Source organism: Asparagus officinalis, chromosome 4 (assembly GCF_001876935.1).
Source record: "Asparagus officinalis chromosome 4, Aspof.V1, whole genome shotgun sequence".
NCBI classification, from domain to species: Eukaryota; Viridiplantae; Streptophyta; class Magnoliopsida; order Asparagales; family Asparagaceae; genus Asparagus; species Asparagus officinalis.
In genome coordinates this window covers 107,132,719-107,144,029 of record NC_033797.1, presented here as the reverse complement: position 1 = coordinate 107,144,029, position 11,311 = coordinate 107,132,719, and the positions used below count along the sequence as shown (strand labels likewise).

Below are 11,311 nucleotides of genomic sequence, written 5' to 3'. Positions count from 1 at the left end.
TGAAATAAATAATTTACAAAGCTACAAATTGTCTTAACTATCTCACGTTTCTCTTTATATTTTAAGTTCTTTTATTTGATTCAAACACATTATCAAATTCCCAATAGAGCAAACCTTTTGAAACTCTGGCTTTTTGTTTAAAAAACAAATAAAAAAGACAAAATCAAACTATCACAAATAAGAAAAAAAAATGCCTACTTCAAACATCTCCATGACTAGTAAGGACTAGTAGACTTTTCAATTCCAAAAGTAAGGATCATATGTGGCATGTGTATCACTGTCACCCTAGCCAACAAAATATGAAAAATAAAATCCATTCTCATCTCATGATAGATAAGCCCATGTGGGAGATGATGTCATTCTCCATTAAGAGCATCTCCAACAGCTTCCTCATTTTATTGGTATTCTTATTTTTGGAGAATTTTGAGCTTTTTTGGTCCAACAGATTTCCCATCCCATTCCCCAAAATAGGGATGAAGGAGAAAAAAAGGGAGTCTTCCCCAAACCTGGGGCATTCTTTAAATATTTGGGGAGAGTTTTATCATAAATGCAACACGTTTTTCAATACGGGTTGGAGAAGAAAATAAATATATAAAAAAATCCGTAATTACAAAAAAAGCCATAAGGGAAGTTCCAATGCATAAGAGCATCCTAAAATAGGGATGCAGAATATTTTTATTATTGTAATAAATGCAGGATTCTTCAAAATGGGGAAGCTGTTGGAATTAAAGCAAAAATAATTTGGAGAATATGACTTTTGCTTCCCTATTTTGGAGAAATTTTTGGGGAAACTGTTGGAGATGCTCTAAGTGAATATAAAATTAAGAAAGAGAGAGAGAGAGAGAGAGTTCTCCACTAAGTGAATAAAAATTTGAGAGAGAGAGATAGAGAGAGACTGTTCGTCTTCTTCAAGCCTTGGATTAGGTTATTGGATCTAAAAAACAGACCCAATAGACAAATACACCTATTTTTAGCTCTGGTAATTGTCCTCTCATGTGTGAGTAAAATAAATCTCACATACCCCTGCCGTTTGGATGCGGAACCGCACCCAAAACGTACGCGATACGAGTATGACAGCCTGTCAGGGTATCCTAGATTAAAACCCTCTCTTTTCAATTATCCTTCTCTATCAATCCCTCCAAAAGAATCAGCAATGTCCAACTCAAGCAAAAATTTCACGAGTGAACAGTAATAGCCGTTATTGTTCACCGGTGAGCAGTGATAACGTTACTACTCACAGGTAAACAATAATATCACTACCTACTCCTCCTTTCAGATGCCCTTCAGATTTGAGTACCTCACCAAAATTCACAACATCAAGAACCTTGTACTTTCCGATTAGATTTGGATCGGCATCTAAGGCATTACATTCGGGTACTTCTACTTTCAAATCGGTGCTTATGCCCCGGTCCGCATCAAGGGTGTAAAAGAGCACATAGCACTCATTGTTTATCTCCTACTTCAAATAACCAGTCACTAAAAGAGCACATAGCACTCAAGGGTGTAAAAGAGCACATAGCACTCATTGATACCTTAAATAACCAGTCACTAAAAGATGTCCATCTCCTAGGCAATTGAAGTTCATGAGTGACGGTTTGGAGATTCAGCCTGGACAGCTGCTCATGGTTCCACTGGTTAGTTTGGGTATCAAATGCATGCCTAACATTCAGCTACCTTTTGTGTTGATCAGCATGCATATGCCTGTGTGTGACTCTGTGTGTGTGTGTTTGTCACAGATGACTTTTTGGTGTGGGTGTCAGTGTGCGAGCCCTTCTTGATCACAGTTCCCACCGTTCATTGTATTAGCCATTTCAATTTTCAGACCATACAAAGAATAATCAAAGGATTCAGAGCTTCATCATCAAATTGTGATGACAAAAGGAAGTCTTGTATAAAAAGAAATTCAGTTTGCATCAAATGATTCAACCGGAGCTTCCAAATTTTTTGAATTTCAGTCTAACTGTATTAGCATGTGCAAATGACAGGATGCAAGACATCAATTTGCAAAGCCCACCTTATGTTTCTATGAAACATTCATCATTAAGAGATCTTAGAGATGGCAGTTGACTAATATGGACACATTCATATAATGTTCTGCAAATGTGTATCAGTGACTTGAAAGTTTATAATGAAAGAGGGAAATCAAATGCTAAATGCTGAGAAAATCAAACCTCTGAAAGCTGTTTAGATTGACTCTTAAGAATCCGCTTCTGTTTGGCAATGTCTGCTAGGAAGTGCTCATCCCTTTGCTCTCTAAGACCCAACAATTTCTTTACAGCATATTTAACTGTGTTGTGTGGCCTGCAGAAGCTCGAGAAACTGTAAAATAGATCAGTCAACTGAGGTTCATTCAGAACCAAAAAGCCAAATTCTTGGCTTCCAGTTAGAATCTCAAATGATGAACCTCCGAGAAGAGACACACAGAAAGAAGAATTTAGTGACTTCAACTCGGAAATACTGGATTGCAGATCCCATCCAGTCCAATCCTCAGTCCTGAACTCCAAGCCAGAGAAAGAAGTGTCAAGCACCACTCTTGCACCAAATCGAGCACACACAGATAGTATCTCCCGAATCTCTTTATTGCTGTAGAGCAAACCCGTTGGATTAATCGTGGGGCCAGCTATGTACACCCATGGCCTGCTTACGTTATTAAGCAGGCTCTCAAGTGTCTTTGCTACAATCTTATAACCTGTTTCTAACTGGGTTGTAATAGTGACTGTCTTTGCTTTCATAAACTTAGCTGCAGATACATAGTTCCCATTTGCTCCCGAAGGAAAGAGCAAAGTCCCTCTCTCCTGAATACAACAAAGAACTAGCTTATTGAACAGTGCAACGGGAGAGCTTCCGTAGATAAAGTCTGACGAGGAATCAGTTAGGAAACCATAGTTACTCTTGAGTAGTTGGTGGAGTCCCAATCGAACATCAGTTTCAGACTCCGCCATGTTCTGTCTTGCAAAACTTTCAAAAATGGAAGCTTTAACAGCTGAAGGAATGGGTAGAAAGTTCTGATCTACATCCATGTGGATAATGGCTGAATCCTTTGATTCACTTATCGAAAGCTCCACATCGTTTAAGGTAGAAATAGCAGAACTTCTGAGATTTGTGCTATCGGGGGAATCTGCAAATGCACTTCCTCTCTGTAAAATAAAGAAAACTTAGGTTGAATACTTTTTCAATATAAGCCTGGATTAAAGCAAAAGGAACAATATCTTAATATAATATAATAGACCAGACTGCAACATTAAATTTGGCTCTCATATTTCAGAAAATAAAGTGAATGTGGACTTTTGCATTGAAATGAACTGAATATTTCAATTAAACATAAATGGCTTTGGAGCACATTTGACTCGTTAGCTCTAAATTGGATTTCTAGAAGCATCTTTCTGCTGTAGTTTTCTTTTTTTTTAAAGTCAAGTACTTTCAGAAGTGTTAAAAGATCTTTAGTCCTGAGATAAAGAACAAAGAAAGCCCAAAATATGAGCCCCTATAAAGACAATGTTTGTGATTATGAATTCTCTGAATATAGCACTTTACAAAAGGATGAGACTATGAGAGAGAGAGAGGACAGAAATTTAACCCCAAATTACCAGATCCAAAGAAACATTTAATATGAAGTAATATATGCAGTTTTTCTGTAATAAGTTCATGAAATTAGAATTTAATAGAATGTTTATGTGCAGCGAGTAACTATGAAGCACGGACACGGACACGACGACACAGACACGACATGGACACGGTAAAACCCAAAAAAATAGGACATGGCGACACAGACACGACACAGACACGGCAAAACAAAAAAAAAACAGGACACGGCAACACGGCTAGATTTTTTAATATTATAATAATATATATATATATCAATATTGAATTAAATTCCTATTACATTTTCATATTTTTTGTTATGTAAAATGGAGATTATAAATAAGAAACTAAAGGAAAGTGTGTGTTGCAGGTGTGAATTAAGACGTCGGGATGACAATGATCTCTCAGAAAATTGAAGACAATGATGTTAAAGAAGTCAAGAAAGAAAAGATGAACATATAGAAAAATAGATCAATTTTTATGTTATATTATTATGTAACATTGGCTTGTATAATCAATGACAAATGTAAGTTATGTAACTAATTTGAAGATAATACCAAATTTTAATTTTCATTACTTTTATCTTGAGCATATAAAAATACAAGAGAATAAAGTTCAAATTGCAACTAATTCCATGGCTACAAAATACTTAAGTTACTAACATTGCAAAAATATAAAAATTACAAAACCAAAAGTGTAGAAAAGATTAGATTTAGTTTCTGTTTTAGAAGAGATTAGATTTAGATTCTGTTTTAGAAAAGATTTGATTTAATTTCTGTTTTCCAGTTTTAGTTAGGATCCCTTATTTGAAGGAATTTTGTTTCCTTATTTGGTGGACTGGAATGCCGGCCACATCTTATATTTGTTTCCTTATTTGGTGGACTGGAATGCCGGCCACATCTTATATATATTAGGCTGTAAATATTTGATCGATAAGAAAAAAAGAAACTCAGTTTTTCTTCATGATATCAGAGCACATATCTATGCCCTAGCCATTCTTCTTCATTCATCGCTATCTGGTCACCTCCTTCATCTGACCATTCTTGTTCTTTCCCATGACCAAATACGGCATGACTTCATCTTCCTCAGAAATCACTTCTAGATCTGAGGTTAATTCCCTTGTCCCTTCCATCCCTGATTTCCCCTTGAATATCGTCACAAATCATAAACTCCATGGCCAGAATTATCTCCAACGGTCTAAATCTGTATTCATGTATATTTGCGGCAGAGGAAAGGATGGACATCTCACCGACGAGACTGTGGCTCCGGAGACTACAGATCCCAAACATCGAACTTGGAAGATTGATGATCATCTTGTTATGTCTTGGCTGATAAATTCCATGACCACTGAAGTTGGAGAAAACTTTTTGCTTCACAAGACAACCAAGGACATATGGGAGGCTGCACGTGAAACGTACTCAAGCACAGAAAATACCTCTGAACTGTTTGAGGTTGAAACAAGATTATATGACCTCAAACAAAGAGATATGAGTCACACAATATTTTAACACCCTCACACGCTGCTGGTTGCAATTAGATCTGTATGAGGTCTATTCCTAGAAATGTGCTGATGATTCTGCTATGTATAAGCAAATTGTTGAGCAAAAAAGGACTATTCGATTTCTTCTTGGTCTAAACAAGGATCTAGATGAAGTCAGGGGAAGAGTCATGGGAATCAAGCCATTTCTTAATCTTAGAGAGGCCTTTGCAGAAGTTAGAAGAGAGGAAAGTAGAAAGAAATTGATGCTGACAGAAAATAAACCTGCAGTGAAAGGCTCGGCTTTGTTCACCCACAATTCTTCTCAACCCAATAAATCTGGAAAAGGGCGGCCTTGGTGTGACCATTGCAAGAAACTTGGTCATTTCAAGGCTACTTGCTGGAAACTACATGGCAAACCAACAGATTGGAAGCCATCCCATACTCGGTTTAAGAGAGAAAACCGTGCAAATGCTGCAGTCACCACAGAGAACAGTCCTTTCTCTAGAGAGCAGATTGAAGCACTGCAAAAAATGCTGAGTCAAGCGTCGAGTTCAGGACAACCATCTCAAGCACCTGCGAACCACCCATTAGTCTCCTTGCACACCAAAGTACCTTATCCTATACCTATATTGTCCAAAATAAATCTTTAAAGCCATGGATAATCGACTCAGGAGCCTCAGATCACATGACTGGAGACATCAGCCTACTCAAAAATTATCAGCCGTGTACTAGCAGTTCTGGAGTCCGAATAGCTGATGGCTCTTTATCACCAGTGGCAGAAATCGGATCCGTTCAATTAACAAAGGACCTTCTGCTTTCTCCTGTCCTTTATGTTCCCAAATTGAACTGTAGTTTAATTTCCATCAGCCAACTTACTCGTGACCTCAATTGTGTGACTAAGTTTTATTCTAATCTTTGTGATTTTCAGGCAGTGGATTCGGGGAAGGTGATTGGCAGTGCTGAGATGCATGGTGGCCTATATTTGCTCAATGAAAATAATCTCCTCGGTAGACAAGTTCAATCGTCAAGTTTTGGTCCTACATCAAATTCAGTCAAGTGTGTCCTCGGTAGACAAGTTCAATCGTCAAGTTTTGGTCCTACATCAAATTCAGTCAAGTGTGTTTCAAATTCTGTGTCTGTTTCCAATTCAAGTTCAGTCAAGTGTGTTTCAAATTCTGTGTCTGTTTCCAATTCAAGTTCAATTGAAAGTCAAGTTATGTTATGACATTTTCGCCTTGGTCATCCAAACTTTGGTTATTTAGAGAAGTTGTTTCCACATTTATTCATCAATAAAAGTTTGAATGTCTATCAATGTGAAATTTGTCAACTTGCAAAGCATACTAGAAATATATATTCCAGTTTACAATACAAACCTTCACATCCATTCTCTGTCATTCATAGTGATATTTGGGGAACCTCACGTATCAAAAATATTACTAGGGCTAGGTGGTTTATTATATTCATAGATGACCACACAAGAACTACTTGGACCTTTCTCATGAAAGAAAAATCAGAAACATCTACAATATTCCACTCCTTCCACTCCATGATTTCTACCCAATTTCAGAGCAAAATCCAAGTTCTTAAGACTGATAATGCCAGAGATTATTTTAATTCTATTCTTAGCTCTTATCTCTCCAAACATGGTATCATTCACATCAGTTCTTGTGTTGACACCCCCACAACAAAATGGGGTGGCTGAAAGAAAAAATACACTTAGTAGAAGTTGCTCGTGCCACCATGTTCACCAACAATGTTCCTAAATATATTTGGGGGGAAGTCATCCTTACTACCACCTACCTCATCAATAGGATGCCTAGCCGAGTCCTAAAATTTTAAACCCCTCGTCAGATACTCCTCAATACCTATCCCAATGTCCGCTCTTTTTCTTCTGAACTACCACTCATAAAGTGTTTGGTTGTTCCTCCTTTGTTCACATTCACCAACATCAACGTACCAAACTTGATCCAAGATCCCTTAAGTGTATCTTTATTGGTTATTCCCCCAATCAAAAGGGATACAAGTGTTCTCTCCAATCACTCAAAGAGTATACAACTCCATGGATGTGACATTCTTTGAAAATCAGTTCTATTTTTCCAAATCTGACATTCAGGGGGAGAACTCAAGAGAATATCAGATTTGGGATCTTCTTCAAGACACTAATGATATATCTACTCAACCAAAATTTATCCCTGTCATTGAAACTGTCCCGAAAAAAACACCAGTCCCTGCTCCTGAAATAGCCCCACTTGACTCAAATCACCTACAACTTGATACTCACAATCCTAAAACAGTTCCACCCATGTCTATTCATGTGGCTGAAACAACCTCACTTGACTCAAATCAGCCACAACTTGACAATTCTGAACTACGTGTCTATAGAAGGAGAAACAACCTCACTTGACTCAAATCAGCCACAACTTGACAATTCTGAACTACGTGTCTATAGAAGGAGAAGACCTACTGAGCATAAACAGGACACCATTCACTTGACAATTCTGAACTACGTGTCTATAGAAGGAGAAGACCTACTGAGCATAAACAGGACACCATTCAAGAAAGGGGTTAGGGGGTGCACTAGTCATCCTATTGAGAAGTATGTAGCCTATGGAAAATTGTTTCCTCCATACAGAACTTTTGTTTCAACTATTGACAACGTGCAGGTGCCTAATTCAATACAAGAAGCTCTAAGAATTCCAACATGGAAGAAGGCAGTGGAAGAGGAGATTCAGGCTCTAGAAAGGAACAATACATGGACTCTAGTTAAACTACCATAGGGCAACAATCTAGTTGGCTGTAAGTGGATATTCACAGTGAAATACAGGGCAGATGGCAGTGTTGAAAGATTCAAAGCTAGACTTGTAGCCAAGGGCTTCACACAATCATATGGGATTGACTACCAGGAGTGTTGAAAGATTCAAAGCTAGACTTGTAGCCAAGGGCTTCACACAATCATATGGGATTGACTACCAGGAGACATTTGCTCCGGTTGCCAAACTCAACACAGTTAGAGTTTTACTCTCTTTCAGTGAATTAAGATTGGTCTCTATACCAACTTGATGTAAAGAATGCCTTTATTAATGGAGATCTAGAAGAAGAAGTCTATATGATTATTCCGTCAGGAATGGAAACCGGTTCAAACAGCAGGTTAGTGTGCAAGCTGAAGAAGTCCTTGTATGGTTTGAAGCAGTCTCCACGAGCTTGGTTTGATAGGTTTGCTAGGACAGTGACTGTTAATGGGTATCACCAGTGTCAGGCTGATCACACTTTGTTCATCAAACGCAAACCAGGAGGAAAGATTGCTATTCTCATAGTATATGTTGATGACATCATCCTGACAGGAGATGATTCAGAGGAAATTGTCAATCTCAAAAATATGTTGGCTATAGAGTTTGAAATCAAGGACCTTGAGACCCTAAGGTATTTTCTAGGCATGAAAGTGGCTCGGTCTAAAGAAGGAATTGTCATATCCCAAAGAAAATACATCCTAGATTTACTAAGTGAAACAGGTCTACTTGGATGTAAACCTGCAGACACACCTATGGATCCTAATAAGAAGCTGAATAGGAGTAAAGACATCAGTCCCGTGAATAAAGGAAGATACCAAAGACTTGTTGGTAAGCTTATCTATTTGTCTCATACTAGACCTGATATTGCATACTCAGTCAGTGTAGTAAGCCAACACATGAATGATCCAAATGAGGATCATATAGAAGCAATAAATCGAATCTTGAGGTACCTAAAGATGACTCCAGGGCATGGTCTACTATTTAGAAAGTCTGAAAAACGAGAAGTAGAAATATACACTGATGCTAGCTGGGCAGGAGAATTAACAGACAGAAGATCAACTACTGGTTATTGCTCATATGTCTGGGGTAATCTTGTCACATGGAGAAGCAAAAAGCAAGCTGTTGTCTCTCGTAGTAGTGCAGACTCAGAGTATCGTGCTTTGGCATTGGGAATATGTGAAGGAATGTGGCTTCAAAGGCTTTTAAGAGAACTTAAGGTTCAAAAAAAGAATGCAGAAATATACACTGATGCTAGCTGGGCAGGAGAATTAACAGACATAAGATCAACTACTGGTTATTGCTCATATGTCTGGGGTAATCTTGTCACATGGAGAAGCAAAAAGCAAGCTGTTGTCTCTCGTAGTAGTGTAGACTCAGAGTATCGTGCTTTGGCATTGGGAATATGTGAAGGAATGTGGCTTCAAAGGCTTTTAAGAGAACTCAAGGTTCAAACACAGAATGCAGTGAAGATGCTTAGTGACAGCAAAGCTGCTATTAGCATAGCCAAAAATCCTGTTCATCATGACAGGACAAAACATATTGAGATCGACAGACACTTCATCTCATAGAAGATCAACAATGGGATTGTTCAACTCAGTTATGTTCCAACAAGACAGCAGATTGTTGATGTTCTCACCAAAGCACTTCCAAGAGCTATTTTTGATGAATTGAACTCCAAGCTTGGTTTGTATAACATATACAACCTAGCTTGAGGGGGAGTGTAGAAAAGATTAGATTTAGTTTCTGTTTTAGAAGGGATTAGATTTAGATTCTGTTTTAGAAAAGATTTGATTTAATTTTTGTTTTCCAGTTTTAGTTAAGATCCCTTATTTGAAGGAATTTTGTTTCCTTATTTGGTGGACTAGAATGCCGGCCACATCTTATATATATTAGGTTATAAATATTTTATCGATAAGAAAAAAAGAAACTTAGTTTTTCTTCAAAAAGCGTATCTTAAAATAAAGTTTTCAAGTTGAAACATCAAAAAGATCGTTCTATGGCTTCAACTCCTTCATCCTCCTCAAACACAACGGCCTCCAACGTGGGTTCGTCAAAAGAAAGAGCAGCAACATCTAAAATGCCGGCACCTTAAAATGAGTCGAAGACATCTCCATCAATATCCTACATTCTTGATTCCCCTTCTATATACTCTTCCGAACTTCGAGAAAGTAAGCGAATGTTGGTGTGAACATAAACAAGATCCTCCACACGTGCCGGGGTTAGCTTGTTCCTCTTTAAGGAGTGAATGAAACCATATGTATTCCAATTCCGTTCACAACAAGAAGAGGAACAAGGTTGGCCTAGAAACTTTACAGCCAATGTTTGCAAATTTAGAGTACTTGGACCATAAAGAAGCCACCATGACTTTGAATCCATATATCCTCTATCAGAAAGAGAAACCGGATCCCTAAAAGCCCTCCAAAACCCCCACAAACTTAGCATATTCCAAGTTCACCGCCCATCGTTCATCGGGGTTAGGATAGTATCTTCTTAAGCACTTTGCTCTTCCCGTAGAGATCTCAAGATCTTGATTTGGAGCTTGTCGATTGATGTTCCCATTGAGCCACATGGAATGATAATACTTATGTTTGTTAATAACATGAATTAGCCCACAAGGTATTGATTAATAAAAATATTCGCATTAAAGAGTGAAATGTGAAATATTATCTTGGAACTAAAGAGTGCCAAGCACTGAAGTGGGGCGTTGCTCTTGTTCCATCGATCCTCCAAGATCTTGTGAACCACCTCATAAAAAGGAGATTCCTCATTATCCCTTTTACCATCATGCCTATAAATAGCTTGCTTCACCTTCTCAATCATTGTATACGACATATCATACACCAAATGAAGACATGCTGTATCGGTATCGGTGACCCTTATCATTTCATAGAATGAGCTAGTGAAGTCAAGAATAAAATCTATCTTGTCCCACCACAAATCATTAAGGCTCATTAAGGCAGTACTTGCTAAATGCCAGTGTACTGAAACACCAAAACCATCGGTGTTCGAGAGGCATTCTTAGCAGCCTCCAGAGTCAAGACCTCCTAGTCGGAGACGCAATCGTCAGAGGAGACGAGCTGCTGATGATTTAAAACTCCCAGCCACCACGGTTAACATTCGGATTCATCGGATCCGGAATTTTCCCCGGGATTGAAGTACCTCCCTATTGAACGCGAGGGTGTCTACCAACACACACGTACTCAAACGGGGGTTATCATCCCATTTGATTACGCACGCTTAGCGCCTATCTCCGACGACGATGACGAAGTTTGCTCAGCAAGAGCAACATCTCAAGCCTCAAGTTTAGTTCAGGGCAAGCATGCAAAGATGCACATGATAGAAGTCCCTAATGAGGTTGCTAGGAGATATGAAGAGCAGCATGCTACAATAGCCATGCAGCAAGCGACCATCAACTCCATAAAAGAGATGTTGGAGCATCTTCTGAGCAAAAAGAAGAAGA

General features: G+C 38.4%; 1 protein-coding gene across 1 annotated transcript in view; it reads right to left on the bottom strand.

Moving 5' to 3' along the window:
- The window catches only part of LOC109837946 (methionine S-methyltransferase), a 55,501-nt gene that overhangs the window by 1,886 nt on the left and 42,304 nt on the right, over nt 1-11,311 (bottom strand). Inside the window, exon 11 of the mRNA XM_020406334.1 lies at nt 2,172-3,137. Coding sequence (XP_020261923.1) covers nt 2,172-3,137 — 966 coding nt within the window. The remainder of the gene's footprint in view (nt 1-2,171; nt 3,138-11,311) is intronic.